This window comes from Balaenoptera physalus (assembly GCF_965194825.1).
Source record: "Balaenoptera physalus genome assembly, chromosome: 5".
In the NCBI taxonomy this organism is placed as follows: Eukaryota; Metazoa; Chordata; class Mammalia; order Artiodactyla; family Balaenopteridae; genus Balaenoptera; species Balaenoptera physalus.
Window position 1 is genome coordinate 38148975 of NC_138884.1, and position 24399 is coordinate 38173373.

At 38.4% G+C, this 24399-nt stretch overlaps 2 protein-coding genes across 17 annotated transcripts in view; one reads left to right on the top strand and one right to left on the bottom strand.

Annotated features, from left to right (window-relative positions):
• Window positions 1-3789: 3789 nt before the first annotated feature.
• Window positions 3790-24399, bottom strand: part of TIGD4 (tigger transposable element derived 4) — an 827821-nt gene continuing 807211 nt past the window's right edge. For 2 of the 7 annotated variants that reach the window (XM_082463546.1, XM_082463545.1), the window contains one exon: window positions 3790-9545. In XM_082463546.1, coding sequence (XP_082319672.1) covers window positions 4096-5634 — 1539 coding nt within the window. In that variant the 5' untranslated portion in view covers window positions 5635-9545 and the 3' untranslated portion in view covers window positions 3790-4095. Of the gene's footprint in view, window positions 9546-13613; window positions 13892-14306; window positions 14377-14494; window positions 14606-24399 lie in introns of those variants that run through there. The other 5 variants (XM_082463548.1, XM_082463551.1, XM_082463550.1 and 2 more) reach the window with 5 other exon arrangements.
• Window positions 14570-24399, top strand: part of ARFIP1 (ARF interacting protein 1) — a 132827-nt gene continuing 122997 nt past the window's right edge. The window contains exon 1 of one of the 10 annotated variants that reach the window (XM_082463572.1): window positions 14570-14958. Coding sequence is in view for 4 of the 10 variants with exons in the window: in XM_082463566.1 (XP_082319692.1) it covers window positions 15075-15188 (114 nt within the window). In the remaining 6 variants the exon portion in view is untranslated. Of the gene's footprint in view, window positions 14959-15007; window positions 15189-24399 lie in introns of those variants that run through there. The other 9 variants (XM_082463571.1, XM_082463567.1, XM_082463573.1 and 6 more) reach the window with 9 other exon arrangements.

A 24399-nucleotide genomic window follows, 5' to 3' on the forward strand; every position in this document is an offset into this window, starting at 1 on the left:
GTAAGAAGACAACTGTCTGCAACCCAAGGCGAGAGCCCTCACCATAAACTGACCAGCTGGCACCCTGATTTCAAGACTTCCAGCCTCTAGAACGGTGAGAAAATAAATTTCTGTTGTTTAAGCCACCCAGTCAATGGTATTTTGTTATGGCAACCCAAGCAGATTACACTAGTAGTGTGTATATTAGTATTCCCCCCGACTCGGGGTTACCCTCAGCTACACAAGTTAATCACAGGCCAAGGAAATAGTACAATCAAATCAGCTAGCATGGTGACTACTTTCTAAGTAGCGTGGAAGGGGCTACTTAGAAAAGGCTACTTCACAATGAGTACTTATTTTATTGAATTGCTTTCCGTGAGGATCCGTTTTTTAAAAATGAAGGTTTCTAAGTCGCCTTATTCCCTCGTTCAAAAAGGAAATAATTTTTTTATTTCTACAGATGAATTGCATATTTCTAGAAGTGTTGGCTTTCCTATTTTACTGCACAGAAGAATCTCAATGAGAAAACTGTCAGTGGTGTTTAGCGACCACAATATTAATACTTGAGCATATCTGGGAGTAGTAACATAGAGGCACCTTTCTGGTCATTCTCTATAGTTCTGGAACACTTCAGAGTTTGCTAAAGGCATTCACATGCAAATTTTTCTTTCATCTTCAAAATAAATTCAAATGAAGTGTCAGTCTCATTTTATGGATGGAGGAAAGTGAGATTCAGAGAAATGAAATGTCTTTTGCAAGGTAGCATAGAACTAGGGCCAGATTTAATATATTCCAGCGAATGAAATGTTTTCTGAGAACTTAATTGTATGCATATCGTGGCCCCTAACCTAGGCCTTTCTCTCATGGGATCTCCTCTCAGCAGCTAGGGTAGCTGTCTGGCTGCCTTATACCATGCTGTCCTCAGCCCAAGTAGCTTTTAGCGCCCCCAAAGATCCAGCCCACCACTGGACTCTGAACCTCTGGGCAGATGTGTGGTGTCGTCTTTCCTAGAGGCAAACCTCTATCTGCCTGTCTCTACCATGCCCCTGCTGGGCCAGTGATTGAGAGGGCTTCTCTTGACATCTGAGGTGTTTGCGTGGCAAGCTCTCCTTCGACTCTTCCTCTCCTACTTTACTCCCCCTTCCAATTATTCTGCTTTGTATACACTAAGAGGGAGGTTTAACATTTGATATTAGGTCCAAATAAGAAGCCAGGCAAGTAACATGAAACCCACAGGCCTTGATTTACCCATTGTCCTACTTTATCCTGAACGAAACCTCTTACTAGTGGAGTGAAGCAATGTCTCAAATTCAATACAAGATTCGTTGCTTGATGAAGTAGAAACAGGCAAAAACATTCTTGAAACAGTAGGAATTTATAAGGAAGAATAATGAAAATAATGCCACATTTAATTGAAAAACGAGTGAATTGTAAATCAAGTTCTTCTTTGAAAAGACAAGTGACATTTAGTCCCAAATTTGTATTGACTGTGTATAGAGAAGATAAATCAGGAGTGAGGCAGGCAGTACTGACTGTCTTAGGAAAAGTGACTTTTTAAAATTTTTGTTCTGAGAATGATTTAAATCTATATATCTTGTAAACTGCACAGAAGCATGCACATCATCAACAACTTAAAAGTTTATCATCTTTGAATTTAAATCTGCAGGCATCTTTTGCTTATTCTTTATAGGAGCCTTGTCTTATTTTATCACCTTTAGATTTATTATGCCCCAGAAGTAAAAAATGGATGATGTCATACAGAGGGAAAAAGAGTAGGTACTTTCAACACTTTGGGAATATTAAAGTTGTTCTAAATATTTTCATTAGAACTCCACTGGAACCTCTGTGTTAAAGTGGTACAGAATTACCAAATCAAAAGGTCCTGGTATTTCATTAGCAACAATGTTCTCAGGAGAGATGTTAACGAATACAGCTATCAGCAAAGATCTAGGCAGGGTATTTTCTGAAATACTTTGACCTCCGGGCCCTAAACCCAAGGGAAAAAACAACAGAATTTTCTTTTATAGAGTATAGAAAAGAAGTATTGTGGTATATAGTTAGAGGAACACAGGACGAGGTGACGGAGAACTACTGCATTTTAGTTTTGGTCCTGAGATTTTAACGAAGTCATCTTTCCAGGTTTTAATATCCTCATCTGTAAAAATGCAGATAATAATTCTTATGTCATAAAATGTCTGGAATGATTAAATAAAATATTTGATATCAAAATGGTATGAAGTGGAGAAAGAAAGAGAAAAAATTTATTGAGGGCTCAGTATACACCAAGTACTTTAGTTACAGGTGGGGCTCTTAAGAGAGATCAACGTCCATGATTTAGGTCCATGATTCCACCACTTTAAAATTTTAAATCAGATCATTAATAAAAATGCTTTTAATTAAATTTAAATAATCCGTATTTCACTCTAAAAGAAACTTTCTTAATATTAATATATTTTTAAGGCTTACTGTTACTAAATCTCAAAAGCAAAGTAAATCAACAGTGGAAAATAAAAATACTTTCTATAAATATTTCTTTCCAAATGTGTCTTGTGTTGGCAGATTAATGATAATTCAGAATAAAAATCATCTGTATAATGTTTTATACTTTTTCAAAATACTTTTCAAAGGGAACAGTAAATTAGATGTAATAAGTTAAATAAACGTAGTATTTAAAATTTAGGGGCTTCCCTGGTGGCACAGTGGTTGAGAATCTGCCTGCCAATGCAGGGGACACGGGTTCGAGCCCTGGTCTGGGAAGATCCCACATGCCGCGGAGCAACTAGGCCCGTGAGCCACAATTGCTGAGCCTGCGCGTCTGGAGCCTGTGCTCCGCAGCAAGAGAGGCCGCGATGATGAGAGGCCCGCGCACCGCGATGAAGAGTGGCCCCCACTTGCCGCAACTGGAGAAAGCCCTCGCACAGAAACGAAGACCCAACACAGCCATAAATAAATAAATAAATAAATAAAAATTTTAAAAAATAAAATAAAATTTAACAACAGAAAAGTCTGACACATTGTTATATTTTTCTATTGGTTAAAGACTATTTTATGGATGGAATATAAATAATTTCATACTACATTTTAAAACATCCTGAAAACAAAACTTCCCCAAACAGAAAGTTAATCCAAAAAGTTACCCACTGGATTTGAAAAAAAAAAAAAATCAAAATACGCTGAAAGAACAATCAGTTTTTCCTGAAAATAAAATTCAGTAAAATCAAAAAAATTCAACATTACAGATGAAAAGTTTCAGCTCTTAAAATCGGAAAACTATCTAAGAACTACATAAGACATTTTCTTTTTTAGTAACTGCATATGTATATTCATATTTACTTTTTAAGAGTAATCTTATTAAAGTATAAATATCGTAAGAGTTTAATACATGTTTCAATAATGTACCTTTCTATTAAACACACACATATACATACAAATATTTAGGAAGAACCCATATCACCTTCTGGTTATAGATGATTAAAAAAAATCTGATAAGGTCATAGTTTTTTATTTGATCTTATATAGAAATAACTTGAAAGTTAGACACATTTTTAATCATATCGGTATATAATTGGGTCAGATTTTATTTTCAGTAATTTTTCATAGTTTTTATTGGGACGATTAGCTAGTTATGAGAAAAATAATTTAAAATTAACACTCGATACTTTAGTTAGAATATATATGTTTATGAAACTAAATATCTAACCAATAGATAGATATTTTGTTTCTTAGATGAGGTAGATAAATTAAAATATCCTAGAACATGATCTGAACTTAAGAAAAAACAGAAAATAGCAATCACCAATTCAACCTGTATGAATCAAACAGCTGGAGAGTTCTTTTTATTTTTGACATATATGCCATATGTTTCAAGTACAAGGCCTCTGAAATTCATTTTCTGCTCCCCAAAACCTTACTAAATTGAAATTCATATTTTTTATTTACTTACTCATTATTTAATCTACCTAGGGGACTTTGCTCTTCAGACTAAAGACATTTGCAATTAAACCAGATTACTAGTTTTTCATTTTTTAGGTTTAAGTAGTATTTTCCCTTTACATACCTTAAATAGTAAAATGTATTACAAAAAGCTATTATCTTCAGAAGTTGTACAATAAATAACTACTTAGATGATAAAGAGTTAATAAAAATTTCAAGGTCTGCTAAAGAATTGTGAAGCTCATCATTCATATCTTGACTTCTAAGAAAACTTTTCAGAGTATCTAAAGCGGTTATTGCCACATTTTTTGATGGTAAAGGGAGTTCGGTTCCCAGAGATCCACCATCATCCTCTTCGTCAGAAGTATAAAATCCAGTTTCATCTGATTTACTTTCTTTGGTCCATACAGCATCACCACCTGGTGCTGCTTCACATGTCTCCAAATCATCATCCAGGGCAGCATACTCTTCTATGGATAAGCCTTCAGGAAATTCCACTCCTGCCGCCTGGGCATGGGCAACCAAATCAAGACCAGTGTCCATCTCTGCATTTGTCTTGTCACTTTCTCCCTTTTGAGATTTGAATCCTGCCTCTTCATAGCTCTTAACAATAGTCTCTGGGGTGACAGCCCTCCAACAGAGATGCAATGTATCAACTGCATCTAGCAGGGAAAACATAAATTCTTTGCTGCCTTCAACAGAGCTTAAAAATTTCTTAACGAGACAATGTCGATATTTGATTTTAAGGCTTTTAATAACACCTTGTTTCATAGCTATAAGTTTGGAAGATAAACATGATGGAAAGAATGCTAACTCAATGGATTTTAGGTTTTTTACCTCTGGATGTGCAGGAAACGATTCAACAAAAATCACCACTCTTCTTTGCTGGGCTTGAAATTTCTCATCAAGCTTCCGCATCCATTGTTCAAACACAACTGAGGTCATCCGTGCCATTTTGTTAGCTTCATAATATACAGGCAATGATTTTATGCCTTTGAAACAATGTGGATTTCTGTTCTTTCCGATGATAAGCAAAGGAAGTTTCTCTGAGCCGTCCATGTTTGTCCCAACCACCAGAGTTATTCTGTCTTTGCATAACTTGCCAATTGAGCATGTTTCTCCTTTAAATGCAAATGTATTTGTAGGCAACATTCGATAAAGCAGCCCAGTCTCTTTTACATTAAAAACATTTTTAGGATGATAATCATTTAAATAATAAGGAAGTATGTTTTGGTGCCAGACATCTGAAGGGTCTACTGATACACCTGTAGCTTCTACAGGTTGAGCTCTGAATACTAAACCATACCTGGATTTAAAGCGATCCAGCCAACCATTGCTGCACTTAAAATCATTATGTCCCAGTTTCTGGGCAAAATCATTAGCTTTTAGACGCAACATTGGACCATTAACTGGTACATTCAGACACTGGGCGATTCGATACCACCTCATTAGTGCCTCTTCCAGATCTGTGTAAAAAGCAGTTCTCAGTCTTTTTCTCTTTGGATCAAATCTCAGAGATTCAAAGGCTTCTAGAACCTTGTCTTTATTCTTCATAATAGAAGACAATGAATTTTTCTTTATTCCATATTCAGCTGCAATCTCTGCTTTTTTCTTACCACTTTCTACTGCATTTATGATGTCGATCTTTTCTTCAATGGATAGACTTTTCTTTTTCTTCACAGTTACGGGCAGAGTTGAGGCATCCACAGGAGCCTCTGCCATCTCACCCTGTGCTTATGTAGAGATGTCTTCTCTTTCTGGGTCTGTTTCTTGATGAAAATTTATTTTCCAGTATGATACAAGTTGCTGCTTTCTATTCCACTTCACATATTAAAAGTTGGTAAGTGTCTAATAGTCGTATTCCTCAGAAAATGGATGAGTAAATAATTTCTTCAAAGGATCTGAATAAGAAAAATGTTATCTGCAGCTAGAATATTTTAGAAGAGAAACTTCCTCCCCAGGACCTTGTGTAGCTCGGTTTATAGTTTATTCGGAGTTCCGGAAGTCAAGCTAAAATAGAAATCTCATTATGTCAAACCTGTCCAGTCCTGCTGATGTATTTTTGGAACTTCAATCCTTTAAGATGATCCATTTTATCCATGCGTGCATTCAACCTCCTCTTAATTCTCCACAGAAGGCCTCAGAGATAAGACGAAAAGGATCCAGTAATTTCATGCAAAATGTTACCGATTAATTTCCAAGTCTCTTTAGGATGGAGAAGAAAATGGCAGAACCCTTCTAGGACTTGACGATATCCTCTATCTCTTGAAATATTAAAAAAACAAAACAACACAAAAAAACACAACAATTTTAACAATGATATGTCAACTGAATATCAAAAAATATTTATACTAATTAGTTATGCTTTTAATAATAATGAAAAGAATGGGAACATATTTCTAAAAATACAATAACTAAAGCTTCCAGGAGAAATGCTTACCTCCTAAATAGTGCCTCTGTGAAAAGCTCTCTAGCTCTGCTCTGAGCCTTTGAATTCTCACTTGCCTTTGAATGCTTTATAATATATACTTCTGAAATAAATCAGACAAATTTAATCTGTTTGGAAAATATGAGCTTACCAAAATTAAAGAACTAAAAATGATGCTGGATAGATCTTTGGTGGCTATTTTTTCCATGAAGTCACAAACTGTCCCCTCTGACTTCTCTAAAAGAAAAACACAGTCAGACAGTGGTCACAAGGTCCAACTTTTAATAGCACATGGGAGACAGTGCCTCTTTTATAGGAGTCTGGTACAAAATGCTTCACTAAAAATCAAATCAAGGGATTCCATTACAATTTTTAAAAATCGAAATCTTATTCTATCTAAATGCTTAAAAATCTAGTAACTCTTTATCAATTTGACACATTAGCTGGATGCATAAAGGCCAAAAATACTTGACAAAATGCATAGGAATAAATAAATTACTGAGAAGATATAATGCAGAAAAAGACCTAGATGAAAAGTTAGAAGGAGAGTGATCATGGTCTTAACCTCGCAGGACTTCCACTTCTTTATCTGTAAAATAAAGGGCTTATCATAGTGTAAGGAGATGGGCTTTGGTGCCAGACACACCCGAATTGACAAGTGACTCTGCCATTTAGTACTTAATGTGATCCTGGGTCGTTTATTTAACCATCTGAAGCCTTGGCACCCTTATTTGTAAAATAAGGGTAACTACAGCACGTACCTCGTGGGGTAATTGCACATTCAGTGAGACGGTGTAAAGCACTTAGCACAGTATTTTGCACCTTACAGAGTGTTCAATAAATGTTTGATGATCTCATCATCATTGTCTTCTCTCTAATGTTCCTTTCAGCTGTGTCAATGTATAAAATTCAGAGATTTAATGAAATCGTACTTCAAACAGAAGCAAGAATCCCACTTAAGACATATACTGAAAGCAGAGCTCTTCTTAAGCCAAATAGTACTGTGAGAACAGTCACAGGGCCCCAGGTGGGCTCGCCTCTACCTTCCCAGGTAGCATCTCCCCTACCGGAAACCACAGGCTTTGGGCCTCCTGCAGGCCAAGGAAACAAGCTAATTTGATGAACCCGTGTTACTTCCGTGTGAGAGTGTGGGCACTCCATTCCTCTAATTTTTCTCTGTCCTCCGAGGTTTCAAGATGACACATGCATTTTTTTTTTGCACAAAACTTTGTTAAAATTCCTCTGCCTTTGTCATCAAAATCAAAGAAGTAATTTTTATTATAGGAAATATAACCAGTAAAGGAGTTTTCGTTGTTGCTGTTATTGCAAAAATAGGTCTTAAAAATAATTATGAGAGCCTAGAGTGTTAGTTTCTAAACTGCTTTACTTCCTGTATTCCAAACAACGCGGGAGGGAGGTAAAAGTGGATTTCAAAGCTCATACAGCTCATACATGTGGGTGAATGCAGTCCAGAATCCAGGCTTTCTAATGTCAAGTCTACATTCTTTTCACTATATTACAGTGTCCTTGAATTACATGGTGTGGCTCCTCTAACAGGGGCACATTCTATGCCCCCAGCACCAAGCCAACTCAGCATTTCCAATGCCTATCCAAACCTATCCCCACCCCAAAAGGCAATATCAGGCCTCTATAGGAGAATAGCCATTATGAATTCTGTGGACACAAATAGCAACCACATTCCATATCCAACTGTTAGGGTGGTCTGACCTTTCTAAGTAAATAAGATTTGACCATTCAACTAAAAAAAAAAAAAATCTTACTCATATATGGGACCTCCCTGTATATTTTTGTGCAATTTCCTATAAATCTACCATTATTTCAAAATAAAAAATTAAAAATATCTTGCTCTCATTAGGAAGATAACCAATCTTCAGAAATTTAGGTAGCAAGAACCAATTTCTTAAGAAAAATCAAGCAAAACTACTCTCCAAAAGAAAGAGGGAATCTCTTTCTTCTTTCTGTTCTTTCCTTTCTTCCTCTTCTCGTCTTTCCTTCCTTTTTCCCTTCTGTCTTATTTCATTTGTCAGAAATAAACCCTATCATCTCAAATAACAAGGATTACAGAAAAGTGACTTGAATTTTCTCCCTTACCCCATCCCAAATAAAGCAATGTAATATACACAATCAGAGATCACTGATTATCTTGATCAAACTGAAAATAGTGATATATTTAGGAAGATAGTTTTTTTCTGAAGTTAACAGTATATATTTCCTTCTTGAACAGTAGTCAAAGCTACAATTTTCCAAGGTAAGATGCAATATATCTTTATTCCTGAAACAACCACACTTCTAATGACAAACCAGACATGCTAAACTTTTTCCCTAGCAAAGAATAAGGCACCAATACTGCCTAATCAATGAAGCTGACATCTTCCATTCTCCCACAGTACAAATGGCTGGGATATTTTTTTGCAGGGAGTGATAGCAGCAGCTAATATTTCTTAGAATATTCATTCTCAATTAATTAATCATTCTCTCAATTAATCATTCTACCCCTTGAAAATATTACAAGAGAAATGTTGTACTACATGTTAGGAACTACCTTCTCTATGTCAACAGTAAAGCTAACTAACGACTAAGAACAGGCAATTCACTAAAAAAGACTTACCAACTGAATTCCAAATAAAGAAAACAATGGTCAGTTCTATTGGTAATAAGAGAAATGTAAATCTTCCTTCAAAACAGGAGATACCTTTTTGTTTTTGTTTTTATTTACCAGAACAGCAGTATCTAGTGTTTGCCAGGATGCAGTAACATAGGTTGCTAGGAGCCTGTGTTAAATAAATTGGTACAAAGCTTATGGAGGGCAAATTAGCAATACAGTACAAAAACCTTAAAAAAGGGGCTTCCCTGGGGACGCAGTGGTTAAGAATCTGCCTGCCAATGCAGGGGACACGGGTTCGAGCCCTGGTCCGGGAAGATCCCACATTCTGCGGAGCAACTAAGCCCGTGCGCCACAACTTCTGAGCCTGCGCTCTAGAGCCTGTGAGCCACAACTACTGAAGTCTGCACACCTAGAGCCCGTGCTCCACCACAAGAGAAGCCACTGCAACGAGAAGCCCATGCACTGATACGAAGAGTAGTCCCTGCTCGCCACAACTAGAGAAAGCCCACACGCAGCAACAAAGACCCAATGCAGCCAAAAATAAATAAATTAAAATAAATAAATTTTTAAAAAAAAAATCTTAAAAATGTGCATAAGTTTTATCCAGCAAGTCCATACCAAGGATTTTATCCCCTCCCAAAAAAATTGTAGATGTAAAAATAATCTAGCTTACGAATATATTCATTTTCTATTGCTGTGTAACAAATTAACACACATTTAGTGGCTTAAAACAACACCCATTTATTATCTTACAGCCTGTAGCCAGAAGTCCAGGTGGGCTTAACTAAGTCCTCTGCTTTGGGTCTTACAGGGAAGAAATCAAGATGTCAGTCAGGCTGGGCTCTTATCTAGAGGCTGGAGGAGAATCTGTTTCCAAGTTCATTCAGGTTATTTGCAGAATTCAACTTCTGTGGTTGTAGGGCTGAGGTCCCTGGGCTTTTTGTTGGCTGTGAGCAGACTGCTCTCAGCTCTTGGAAGCCTCCCTCAGGTACTTGCCTGTGGCCCTCTTTATTTCAGCAACAGAGAACCTTCCTCATGTCAAATCTCTTTCATGCTTCAAACCTCTCTAATTTCCTCTGCTGCCACCAGCAGGAGAAAACGCTCTGCTTTTAAAAGTTTCATGTAACCTAATTAAACTTAAAAGCTTTTGGACAGCAAAGGAAACCATACACGGAATGAAAAGACAACTTACTGAATGGGAGGAAATATTTGCAAATGATGTGACCGAGAAGGGGTTAATATCCAAAATATATAAACAGCCCATTAACTCAATATCAAAAAACAAACAACCCAATTAGAAATAGGCAGAAGACCTAATTAGACAGTTTTCCAAAAAAGATACGCAGATGGCCAACAGGCACATGAAAAGATGCTCAACATCACTAATACTCAGGGAAATGCAAATTAAAACCACAATGAGATATCACATCACACCTGTCAGAATGGCTATCATCAAAAATACTAAAAAATGTTGGCGAGGATGTGGAGAAAAGGGAACCTTTGTACACTGTTGGTGGGAATGTAAATTGGTGCAACCAGTGTGGAAAACAGTATTGAGGTTCCTCAGAAAACTAGAAATAGAGCTATCATATGACCCAGCAGTTCCAGTGCTGGATATATATCTGAAGAAAACAAAAACATTCATATGAAAAGATACACACACCCCAATGTTGATAGCAGCATTATTTACAATAGCCAGGATATGGAAGCAACCTAAATGTCCATCAACAGGTGAATGGATAAAGATGTGGTACAAATATACAATGGAATATTACTCAGCCCTAAAAAAGAATGAAATTCTGCCATTTGCCATAATGTGGATGGACCTAGAGGGTATTATGCTTTGTGAAATAAGTCAGACAGAGAAAGACAAATAATCTATGATATCACTTTTATGTGGAATCCAAAAAATAAAACAAAGGAATGTATATAACAAAACAGAAACAGACTCACAGATATAGAGAACAAACTAGTGACTACCACTGAGAAGAGGGAAAGGAGGTGGGGCAAGATAGGGGTATGGGATTAAGAGATACAAACTACTATGTATAAAATAAATAATCAACAAGGCTATATTGTACAGCACAGGGAAATGTAGCTATTATTTTGTAATAACTTTAAATGGAGTATAATCTATAGAAATATTGAATCACTATGTTGTACATATGAAACTAATATAATATTGTAAATCAACTATACTTCAATAAAATAAAATAAAATATAAGGCTCACGTAGTCAGTTTAGGACCACCCAGATTATCTTCATTTTGAGTAACTCAAAGTCAACTGATTAGTAACCTCAATTACATCTGCAAAATTCCTTTTGTATGTAATATAATCATAGGAATGATATCCTATCATGTTCACAGAGGAGGGAATTATACAAGGTGAACGTCATTGGAAGTCATCTAAGAATTCAACCACACAAGACTGTTCCTCATATTGTTGTTTTATAATTATAGACAAAACTAAAAATAATCCAAATGTGTAACAAAAAGGATTAGATAAATAAATTAAGGAATATCTATATGCTAAAATACTATGAGTCACTGAAGGAGAATATTTAATGATATGATGGAAATTCCATATATTAAGTGGAAAAAGCAAAATACAAAACTGTATGCCAACAAATACAACATACACTGAAAGTTACATGAGAGCAAAGGCTCATGGCTATTCCTACAGTGCTTAGTGCCCAGGAAACAGTAGGTTCTTAATAACGATCTGTTAAATAAATGAAGAAAAAAATATTCACAGAAAAAAAAGATACTGACCAAAATGTTGAATGTTAACTCTAGAAAATGGAATTATGAATAGGTTTTTTTTCTTTTAGTTAAAACAATTTCTACTCTTATGTTCTACTCATTCTACTATTCATGGGCTTGTTTAAATGTTCCATTAATCAGTACCCTCTAATAAAGGGTTTATTTCCAGAGAATTACACTGTGCAATCAGTAACTAAATATCTCTTCATGAAAAGGAAGCTGTCAATAAACAGTGATAAAATTACTGTGACACTACCAGAATTCCCCTAGAAAAGAAAAATAGCACCTTCTTCTTCCAAGGAAATAATATTGATAAGCAGAATACAGATTCAACATCTAAAGCAAAGAGAAAAGGTTGCATGCATATTTAATTCACTCAGAAAGGAAAAATAACAATATCCTTTAACCCACTGCCTCCTTTCCTTCCCGGTCAATAAATAAAAGATAGGCTGCCACAATTCCCCACAAGCCAAGTGAATAAATGGTACCTGATTTTTCTAAAGCTGAATAATAGCCAATAGCAGTGCAAAGGTAAATGAGTAGATAAGCCCCATGTCATAAGCATATGTGACAGGCAGCTATTCCCTTTTTGTCTTACTTCTCCAAACACAATGCCAATTAAAAGAAAAGTAGTAATCTTCTATTCTTCCTAAGGAGAATGGCCAGGCAGAATTCCCCAAGCTGTAGGGAGAGGGGGAGATAGAGATAGAGAGATAGAAAGAGAGAGAGACAAAAAAAAAAGTCTCCATCTAAGCAAGGTTAGGTTTAAAATAGTCTTTGAGTTAGTATGAAAAATTTTCCCCAAACCCAAGAATAATGGCTACTACTTCCTTTTTCTCAGAGAAAGTGCATAGACTTTCACTGTTTTCCATTGCCAGCTGAAGTAGTTTCCAGTGTATCCTTCGAGCTTTCCTACCTTCTAATTTCCCTTGGGGTGGCAGAAGTCATAGGAAGAGTAATCCTGTGTATAGCCTTGCACAGCATAACACTATGTATAAGGACTAATCATGCACAATACCAGAATCGCACTGGACCAAAGAGTACCGAAAGTGATTCACAGCACCTTCACCAAGCAGAAGTTAGCATTAGTTCCAAGCAGTTCCAACTCTATCAGAATCTCTATCAAAACCAGCAGCTGAGAAGAAAACTATCCAGCTAAGGACAAATAACTAAAGCAAGTGTCCACCTTTCTAATATCAGAAATACCTCTGGGCCTAACAGTCTAATAGACAACTTTAGTTAAGTGTCCCGAAACTCAAGAGACAGCTAGCAGGAACACTTACAGCACCAGCCAGCTCAAACAGTTACATACACATCTTTCAAGCACCACTGAGCACTGCCACGCAACTCTTCCTAATCACCCTTCTGAAACTCTAACCCTTGTACTGGGCTACTAAGTTCCATTCTGTTCCTATATAATAAAAGCAGTAATTATTCTAGATTGGAAACCTTTTCTTTTAATTGAGAAGTCTAACAGGATGGCTTTGAACAGGAAAATCCACAGTAAACTGTAGAACTGAAGTTAAATGGATCGGCATATATATTCACCCATTTAAGGTAAGGGCCCTTTAACCACAGATTTATGTTTTGGGATTTCATTACAGTTTTTGTCAGAGAAGGTGTCCTGGAGATTTCAGACAATAAATATTGTTATTTACTTTTGAAATATTCGTGGTGTCACGGGTATCTACTCTTCACATATATGGGAAAGATTATCTGTACAGGGATGTACCGTTCACTACGCTGAAACTCCCTACAAATCTGGAGAAGCAGAGTTCTGCCTTCGGGCACTTAGTCATTAAAAATGTCTTGTCAACTAATGTGACAAGGCAGGTGAGAATTATGGTCTAAAGAGGGGTAGGTCCCACGGAGTGCACTTTTACCTTTGGCATTGCTGCAAGTGAAATGGTGGTGAAAATGAGCACCCAAGGCTGTCAAAGTAAAAGCGGAGTCCGGAACCTTGAAGGGAGATGCGCTCGGCTGCATCACCGGTATATACTGTATGTAACTGAGCTTCAGGTTTGTCTAGCACCACTGCAGAGCCATACGGTGCTGGGGGCAGGGAGAATATCCGAAGTACAGACTGGGGCCTCCACTTAGGAAACTACAAAGGGATCTGAGAGAAGGACTGTTCGGCGGCTTCTGTAGACAGGGCAGTGATCTACTTAAGTAACGGGGCGAGCAAAGAAAGCAGAAATCAGTTCTCTGGATAAACAGGAGCAGGAAAGAACAGTATCATGGATCCACTGTCTGCGAGCGAGCAGAGCAGAAGGTGATCACAAAGATAGAGCAAATCATAAGAACTCAGGGATGCCGGGCGAGGGGGTCTGGTCTTCCTGAAGCGAGTGGGCGTGAGTGATGTGGCCAGAGGGTGGCTTTCCAGGCACTGGGGAAGGAGAGTGAGGCGCCCGCATCCCGTCTGCTCCCTAAACCCCGCATTCCCTCCACCTTCCCACCTCCCACGGGGCTGGAATAACCTTCTACGTGCTCTCTGGCAGCTGAGAAAGAAGCTTGGCTCTCCTGTGATTGCGAGGCGGTGAGCTACGTCCACCTCCACCCTCCCGCCACCGGCTCACCGTCTGTTGGGGGGACGCCTAATACGTGAGGCTGGGGTGTGTGGGTGAGAAAAGGATGCCGAGGGCTCCTGGACCTCCGACCACTCAAGACCAGGCCGGCGCGCCCTTCGGCAAGCTCCCAGCTCTGGCAGGTGCATCTGGACCCGCGCTCACACCCCCCAGTGATCTAGCCGCAGCCAGAAAATTACCCGGGCAAAGGCGCCGGCTGAGTCCCGGATGTGGTTGCTAGGGGCCGCAGCGGGAGGGGCGGGGCCCGCCTCCTGGAGCGGGGTGGAGGGGGCCTCGGGGGAAGCGCGCTGGCACCATCGAGACGTGGCTGGGCCGGCCAGACTGAGGGAGAGAGAGGCCGTCCAGGGCTACGGACAACGCTACTTCCGGTCCCCTCACTTCCGGCTCCGCTGCTCTCGGTGTTGGAGCTGTAGGCCTGTTGGAGCTGCCGCCGATCTGAGTGTCCTCGGCGGTTGGTCAGTGTGAGGCTGTGACAGCTGCTGTTGCTCCCCGCCCCCGAGGAGCCAAGGTGCGTGGGAGAAGAGGAAGAAGGAAAAGGCCCGGGTCGCGTTTCCTCTCACTTCTTGCCAGGGCTGAGGCGACTCCGGAGAGCAGGGGCAGGGATAATCCTCGACGTGCGAGCTGCCGGCTTCCCTGCAGACAGGTGAGGGCGGAGCTGGCCGGCTGGGAAAGAGGCGGGGGAATGCTTCTCGGAGATGGTTGGCGGGGCTGGACACGTTGCCTCTGGGGCTCGCAGTTCCGGACTTCCACAGGGCACTTATGTCCTTAGTCTGTGTGTGCCATCTCTCTCTGCCCAGGCATTCGGCCTTGGGTTTCTGCCCCTTCGTTCCTCCCCTCCCCCTGAGTGTGCCCCCGAAACAGCCGGGTGAAGAGGTAGGACTGGCCCTCCCAGGGCGGCACCCTCCCGGTTTTGCATGTATTGAGTGGGGAAAGGGGTTGCAGGATCCAGGTCTTTTTCGACTAAGTCTCGGAGCGGGCCACCTTCAGGTTTGGTGTCCAGCCTTTATTGCTCTTCTTCTTTCCCTGCATCCCCTATTTCTCCTCTCCCGCAGTGAGAGGAAGGGAGATAGCGATAGTCCCGGCGAGAGGTTCCTTGGGCAGTGGTGCAGGGAGGAGCCTTGCCTGTGAAATGTCCCAAGCCTGACTGCTTGCGAGGACGTCCAAGGAATGCTGGAGTTTGGGAAGGAAGTTGTGTCGTCGTCTCGTCCGTTCCTCTTTGCCAAGTTACTACTGTTTACGTGTCTAGGAAAAAGGAAAGAGGTTTTTGTTTTGTTTTAAGAACAGTTTCTAGACGCTTTTCCCTTTTACTTTATTTTATTATTACTTCCTTTGTTTTATTCTCATCTCCCTCTTGAGCCCTTTGATCTCAAAAGGTTCGTAGTTTACACTTCCTGCAGATCCTTTAGCCACCCCGTTTGAGGATTTCTGGCCCCCTCCCTTCCTTTTCTCCTAGATTAAAACATATAATTTCCCTAAGTTGGTTCTTAAGGAAAAAATGGAAGATTTGCAGGACTTTGGTTAAACTTGTGCTTTCACCTGCAAGTGTGACAGGTGTGTGTTCACATTTGCCATTTAATTAACTTCACTGGCATGGGAATGTGCACCAAAATTGGTTACCTTAAATCGTTCCTTGTTAAGGCTGTAGGAATTGGCCATTTTATTGCTGCTGTCTCAGAGTGAATGCAACAGACTACATGTCAGTACTGTTTTAATTCCACTTTTCTTTTGTTATTCCTGTGTTTTTTTGTTTTCCCCACTCAACATGACCAACACCCTCTCCCAGCCACCACGTCTAACACTCATTAGCTGAGAAAACAAAATATTTCTAATCTTGTTTTATTTTCTGGATTAAAATCTCAGTCTCAGTTACTTTCATTCCTTTTCAAATTGATAAATTAGTTTGCCTTAATCCTGGGTCATGCCTTGGGGACTGTGGTCTAGTGGTCAGTGACTTTCAGGGGACTTCCTTATCCCCACCCCTGAAATTAAGTGCACAGTTTTGTTTTCAGTGCATTTTCTCCTTTCTGGGGAGAATGTCCATTCTTTTTATCAAATTCTCAAAGGAGATATATAACCTCCAGGTAGATTAAAAGCCACTCCTTAGACAGTGTCTTGAAGTTAATGAAAACTTTTTTTGTGGAGCTACTACTTTTTCAAACTGTACATAGCTAGTTTGGGCACCAAGGAGAGTAGAATGCAGAGATTCCAGCTTTATAGTGATGAAATCTCTAGCTACTTCAAAACTTCAGTGTTTCTAAATTTCTTCCTAGACCTAGAGAAGGAAGTAAGACTGCCTGTTTATTTAGTTCCTGATTTGTGGTTTTGAGGTTTCTTTTTAGGGATAAGTATTTGTGGCCAATGTTGTGGAGATCCAGTGGATTTATAAATTGATACATTTATTATTGTTTAATACATATTTAATATCACCAACCTACTGGGTACAGTTCAGAGTAAAAGTTTAAATTTCTAGTGTACTTTGTTTTCATTTTCTTGTTTTTCACTTGAGGCATCCACTTTGGGCTTCGGCTTTGTTCAGAAGGGCAAATGATGTTTCAGTGGTGTGGTCTGTAAGCCTTTGGCATGTTGCTGCTCATCTCGACATCTCCTTTCCCTCCATATTACCTCTATGTTAGGAATTTAATGATCGTTCTCTTTTGTGACTAAGTTAGTATCCTTCTGAACTTAATGTAAGTTTAGAGTGCATATTTGAACTTACTGATTTGATGGTAAAGTGTTTATTGATGAAGGGTTGACGTTCTAAAATGTTTGACGCCTGTTTCATAGAATGTTAGAACTTGAAGAGACCTGTACAGCTCATCATAGTCCATATGGAGTAACCAGTGTATCCTGCTCACAAAATCATTTTCCCTCTGTCTAGCATACTCACGTTGGGGGGCAGAAAACATAAGTTTATAAAGAGTCAATTATGCTAAATTAGTTTCCTTCTAAGGTAATGACAAAGTCAGAAGATTGATTATGTCTGACACCATAACAGCAATTAACATTTGTTTGTTTACTGTGTGCCAGGCATTATGCTAAGTGCTTTATATGATTATCTCATCTAATCCTCACAGCAACCTTATAAAGTGGCTAAATTTTTCATTTTTGTAGATGAAGAAATTGAAACTAAATGATTAACTGAAGCTAAAGTAATCTGCTCAGAATTACACTGGTCAAGCCAGGATTGAACCTAGGTTATCTGAATCCAGACTGAGCTCTTAACTACTACTCTAGGCTGCTTCTACCATATTTTCTTTACATCTTTTATTGGCATGTGTTGGGTTATCTCACCTGATTTTCTATCAGACATTAAGTAAAGAAGGTGTTTTCCCTTATTAATCTTCAGTAGCTGAACACCTGGTTGAATATCATACCAAAAAGTATGACAAAAAGAAATGAATTTGGAGGAGGCCTATGGAGTGTTATTTGATAGTTTTCCCACAGGGCAGATATAAATTTGTGTATGTGTTTGTCGGGTGTGTGTGTGTGTTTGTATGTATGTATGATGACATATGAGGAGTGGAAAATGTGAAAATAAAGATTTTAAGTAATAGACTTGGCATTGTAAGAGTCTGGAGGTATAAAAACATTCCAGAATGATAACTTTGGGTTGGGGTAAGGAATAAATTCAGGATGGAGGAAGGAGTAAATTTAATAGGGAATTCAAGATAATATGGCTGTGGATGAAAAACTAACAACATATGTGCAGATTGGAAAGAGTAGTTCCACAGAATATGTATGATGATGACGTAGGGACCATAACAGTCTAAAAGTCAGATATACACCAGCATTAGTTCTAGGAAGTATGAAAAAGATTATAAAACAAAGGGACCTGAAAATAATCTTGTTCTCTTTAGTTTCTAGTTTAGCTTTAGGCAGTCATGGAAGCCAGTGATTAGCTCTTACGGATTCTCAGCTGTTTTCTACAAGACAAAAGTCTACATTTTCTTTTTCTCTTTGTTTCTTTTCTCTTTCATCTTCCCTCCATCCCTTATTTCCCTCTCTTCCATTACTTCTAAACTTTTGTCTTAAGATGGTTCTAGGCAGATGTTGCTGGAAATTGCTCAAATCTTTTGTGAAAATATGGTAACATCTTTGCCGTATTGTCACCTGAAAGTTTTTATTTTGTTTCATTTTTTGTGTATGTATGATGGCATTGGACTAGCAGCTCCTCGATGTTCAGGCTTGATCCTTTTTGATCCTTTGGGGAACTGTGACATCACTGTCTTTGAAGCAGGATCATAAGAATAACAGAGTTGGTGGTGAGACCTAAATCATCCAGAGGAGGGAGTCATTTGGCCAACTCCAGTGTCTGCCGACATGAGATAGTGTGTTAGAGCAAAGTTTCCAAACTTCTGCCTCATGGATGGTACACATAAAAATGATTATTTGTACGGCAGACTGCCCGGCTCGCTGTAGGCCGAGGGGGCCAGGGAGAGGGGGTGTCAATGTTTCAGCACGTCTGTAATCCATTCTTTTTTTTATTTTTTATTTTTTTTATTTTTGGCTGCGCTGGGTCTTTCATTGCTGCGCACGGACTTTCTCTAGTTTCAGTGAATGGGGACTACGCTTCATTGTGGTGCGCGGGCTTCTCATTGCAGTGGCTTCTCTTGTTGCAGAGCACGGGCTCTAGGCGCGCAGGCTTCAGTAGTTGTGGCACATGGGCTCAGTAGTTGTGGCTCATGGTCTCTAGAGCTCAGGCTCAGTAGTTGTGGCGCACAGGCTTAGTTGCTCCGCGGCAACTAAGGGATCTTAGTTTCCGCGGAGCAACAACTAAGATTGGGATCTTCCCGGACCAGGGCTCGAACCTGTGTCCCCTGCCTTCCCACCAGGGAAGTCCCTGTAATCCATTCTTGGCATATTGATTGGAAAGCTTTATCCAAGAGAGGAGGAATATGATACTCTTTAATACCTTCTGTTTATTTAGCATATAATAATTTACAAAACATTTTCACATATATTCTCATTTTATTTTTACTCCAGCCATCTCAAGTAGGTAAGAGCAGATAACATTACCATGTTAGAAATGAAGAAATTTAGATCTTAGATGAAGTACTTTGCATAAGGTCACACATCTAATAAGGGATGGATCAGGAATTCACATCCCAGTTGGAAAGAGTCCCTGGGGGTTAAGCCAGTGTAACGTAACCTCTAGGATGGCTGGGATTCTGTTTTGTTTCAGAGCTCTCCCCTTCAGTATCTAGGGCAGCGCCAGGCACATAGAAGTCCGTAATAGTTGTCATTTATCGAGTGCTACTCTGGCTAAGCATTATGCTTTATAGATGCTATCTGTGTATTAGGTACTCTTATTTTCTATAAACAAATGAAGAAACAGGTATAGATACCAGCAGAAGTAATTAGTCCAAGGTCATCCAGATAGTAAAAGGAGAACCACAGACTCATAAAGTTGCTTGACTCCAAAGCTTGTACTCTTTTTCACTATAGTGACTAATGATTCCATGATATTGTGGGGTAGAGATTGGGTTCCAGTTAAAGTGTATGACATTGGTGGCAGAGGGTGGTCGTAATGGTGGTGAAAGGGAGATAAGCAAGAGGACTATTAGGTGTTTATTTTTGGCAGCCTTGAGGTAGAGTTCTAGAGATGATAGCTTTCTAATAGGATTCTCAAGGTGTTTGGGATGGGGTAGAAGAGAAATATGATAAAACTCATAAAGAGTAACTTGGGCCATTGGTGCGCCTTCTAACAAAAGGGTTAAAAATGTAGATCCTCTTCATAGATGGCTAAATGTTAATTATAGATTATTTCTTAAAGTAGGTTTACAGATTATTTTCATTTTCCTCTTTTTGTATTTCCTAATTTTTCTGTACAGCGTTTAATTAATTTTAAAATTAAAAATATTTTAAATTTTACAAGTAAGATATATTCTTGAAATAAAAATTCAAATAATATAATAAGCAGATGGAATGAAAGCTTCTACTTCTTTAATCCCTCTATCCCCCACACTGGCTCTCAATTAATTCACAAGGTGGTTGTTTGGGATTAGATGAAATATACAAGGAAGCTCTAAACTGCTCCTGTCCAATAGAGTAACCACTATCCACATGTGACTATTTAAATTAGTTAAGATAAAATAGGATAAAAATTCAGTTCCTCAGTCAAACCAGTCACGTATCAAGTGCTCAGTAGCCACATGTGGCTAGTGGCTACTTTACTGACTAGTGCAGGTATTGAATATTTCCAAGGACATTGGCCAGCCCTGCTAAAACTTTAAAATACTGTATGATTAGTGACATAATAAACATACTATTGAAACAAGATTTTTAAAACTCTGTGTTCCGCATGGTGCCTAGCAGTTTTTGTTGTAGTTGATGAAATATTACTGCCATGTTCTGTCTCAGCTTTTTGTTTTAACTAAATACAGATGGTCGAAGTCTTAACGTTTTTCTTAGATATTTGGCAATTGTAGTTAACTGCTTTACTAGAATAAAGATGTCAGCTTTTCTAAGGACATAAGTGTTTTCTATCTCATCTGAGCTCTAGATCTATATATTTTGCTTTCTAGTTGGCACCTCTCTTGCATATATTAGAGATATCGCAAATACAAGGTATAAAACTAAACTGATTTTTCCCTCACTCCCAAAACCCCCCCAAAATGTTGGTCCTCTTTCTTTGCTTTTTATTTCAGTGAATGACTCCATTATTTTTCCAGTTGGAAAATCCAGGACAGTAGGAGTGATCCTTAATAACTCCCTCTCCCTTATACGTCTAGTCTGTCAACAAGTTTTATTAACCTTACTTTCTAAATATCTCTTAAATCTGTCTACTACTTCCCATTTCCACTACCACCACTTTAGTTTGTTACCATCATCTTGCCTGAAATTTCTACAGTAGCCTTCATTCTTGCCTACCGACTTCTGTTTCAACCCCTGTCTAATCCAGTATCCATCCTGAAGGCACAGTGATTTATTTTGAAACACACGTCTGATTGTCACTCTTCCCTCCTCTTCCCCAGTCTTTTTATGGCTTCTCATTGCTTTTAGGATGAAAACAAAACTCCTTAACAATGGTCCAGCCTTATCTTTTATCATGTTCTGCTTAACTCTCCATTTCACCCATGCTGGCCTTCATTAGTCCCTTTGTACTTGTCTTGCTTCTTGCATTACATGGCTTTTGCACATGCTTTTCTCCCTGTCTTTACCACTCTTTCTTTTCTTTTATTTCACTTGTTGGCTCTTAGCTATCCTTCACACCTCAACTGAAGTTTTGCTTCTTGAGGAAATATCCTGACCTCCCAGATGAGGTAGTAACGTCATATGTTTTCCACAGTTGCCGTTTACATTTATATGTGTGACCGTATGATTGTCTTTCTCTTCCGCTACCGCCATATCCATGCAGATAGGGACCCATCTTATTTTCTTTTTTGGCTCATTATTGACTCCCAAGGACCTAGACCAGTGCCTGACACCTAAATATTGATTGAATTTCCAAGTTGATAGTATTAAAGATTTCAGTTCATGGAGTTTTGCCATATAGGATTTTAAATATAAATATTTAGAAATATATTAGTTAAACTGCCAGTTATGCTGTTTTTTCCAAGTACATGAAAATACATTTTTTTCTTTTTTATTGGGGTATAGTTGCTTCATAATGTTGTGTCAGTTCCTGCTGTACAACAAAGTGAATCAGCTATATGTATACATATATCCCCTCCCTCTTGGACCCCCCTCCCCCCTCCATCCCGCCCATCTAAGTCAGCACAGAGCACTGAGCTGAGCTCCCTGCGCTATATAGCAGGTTCCCACTAGCTATCCATTTTACACATGGTAGTGTATATATATCAATCCCAATCACCCAGTTCATCCCACACCCCCCTTCCCCACCTCCATGTCCACACATCCCTTCTCTACGTCTGCATCTCTATTCCTGCCATGCAGATAGGTTCATCTGTACTATTTTTCTAGATTCCACATACATGTGTTAATATACGATATTTGTTTTTCACTTTCTGACTTACTTCACTCTGTATGATAGACTCTAGGTCCATCCATGTCTCTACAAATGACCCAATTCATTCCTTTTTATGGCTGAGTAATATTCCACTGTATATATGTACCACATCTTCTTCATCCATTCATCTGTTGATGGGCATTTAGGTTGCTTCCATGTCCTGGCTATTGTAAATAGTTCTGTAGTGAACATTGGGGAGCATACATGTAAAAGAATGAAGTATTTTAATAATATAAATTTATATTATTAATATTAATTATTAAAAACAATAATTATAAAATAATAATATAGCACAGTATTCTTAGATTATTATATAGTAAACTCTTATTTTAGAATCATTTTAGATTTACAGAATTACTGTAGAGATAGTATACAGATTCCCATATACACCATGTCCAGTTTCCCACATTATTAACATATTACATTAGTATGGTACATTTGTCACAGTTCATGAACCAGTATTTATGCATTATTAGATAACATATGTTCAGATTGCCTCAGTTTTCTCCTAATGACCTTTTTCTATACCAGAATTCTATGCAGGAATAAATCCTGGTTATCATGTGTCCTCTTAGTTTTAACAGTTTCTTGGACTCCTCATTTTTGATGACAAGTTGATAGTTTAGAGGATTGCTGGTCAGGTGTTTCGTAGACTGTCCCTCAGTTGGGATTTGGCTGATTCTTTTCTCATGATTAGACTGGGTAATGTGTTTTGGGGAGAAAGACAACAGAGGTAAAGTGCCATTCTTATCGTATATCAAGAGTAAATACTATCAATATGCCTTACCACTGTTGATGTTAACCTTGATCACCTGGCTTAAGAGAGTGTTTGTCAAGTTTGTACCTGTAAAGTTACTTTTCCTCTCCTCCCGTTGCATATTGTACTTTTTAGAAGAAAGTCATTATGTGAAGTGCACACTTAATGTGTGGGGAATTATGTTCTACCTCCGTAACAGTGGAGTGTGTACATAAATTTTTTGGAATTCTTCTGCAAGGGAGATTTGCCTCTTCTCTCCCATTTATTAATTTATTCAATCATTTATTTATATCAGCATTGACTCATGGTTATTTATTTTATACTTTGCATTATAATCCAGTATTACTTTATTTTATTGCTCAAATTGTTCCAGCTTTGGCCACTGGAAGCTCTTTCAGTTGGTTCCTATATTCTTTGGAGCTTTTGTTGTTGTTCTGTTATGGTGTTTTTTTTTAAAGCACGTTCTTGCTTTCCAGCACTACAAGATACTCCAGGCTCATCTTGTATATAATCCTGCCCCAGTCCTAGAATCAGCCATTTCTCCAAGGAGCACTGGTTCCCTTTATTGGAGAATGGTATTAGAAACCAAGATCTGGGCACCATGTGTGCTCATTGTTGCTGGAGTTGCTTCTCGGAAATATACACTAACTCATGTATATACACATATCTATAAATATTTCTGTGTAACTATCTATATTATTAAGCTGTCTTCTTAGGTTATTTCCTCTGAGCTTTTTCCCATTGAAAAAATTACCTGTGAATATTGAGGGGTTTATTTTATATGGTTTTGGGAATTAATACAGAATTTTAAAGTAACTCTCCAATTCTCTTGGTTGGCTTCATTGCTAATGTTCTGGACCTTAGCTAGCCGTTTGTGAAGAATGAGGCCACAGTACACTGAATAATTTAGAGTTTATTTACAGCTAGTTTTCTTTTCAGGGAGTAATTTAGTTTTGAGAGTCTTATCATTTTACTTCTCATTAGTTTCTCTGTAACACAATCTGAATGGGGAAAATAAATTAAGACTTCTCCAAACTGTTAATTTTGTCACTTGGTTAGAAGGTGGTATAATGGTGAGGATGAGAATAGTTGAATATCTGTTGATTTTTAAATTGTTTCTCATTACTGCATATAATTGAGAATTAACTATATTTTGTCAAAGCTTTCTAATTTTGAATTATCTAGACTGATGTGTTTATCCTAATGAGCAACGTGAACTTAATTTATCGCTGTCTAAAAGGACTTAGGAGTAGCTAACAAAATAGCTTTTACAGATACCAGATAGTTGTTGACATAAAGACAGCAGTATAATGTAGATGATTCTTTATCTTACTCTTGATTATTCTACTTATCAAAGA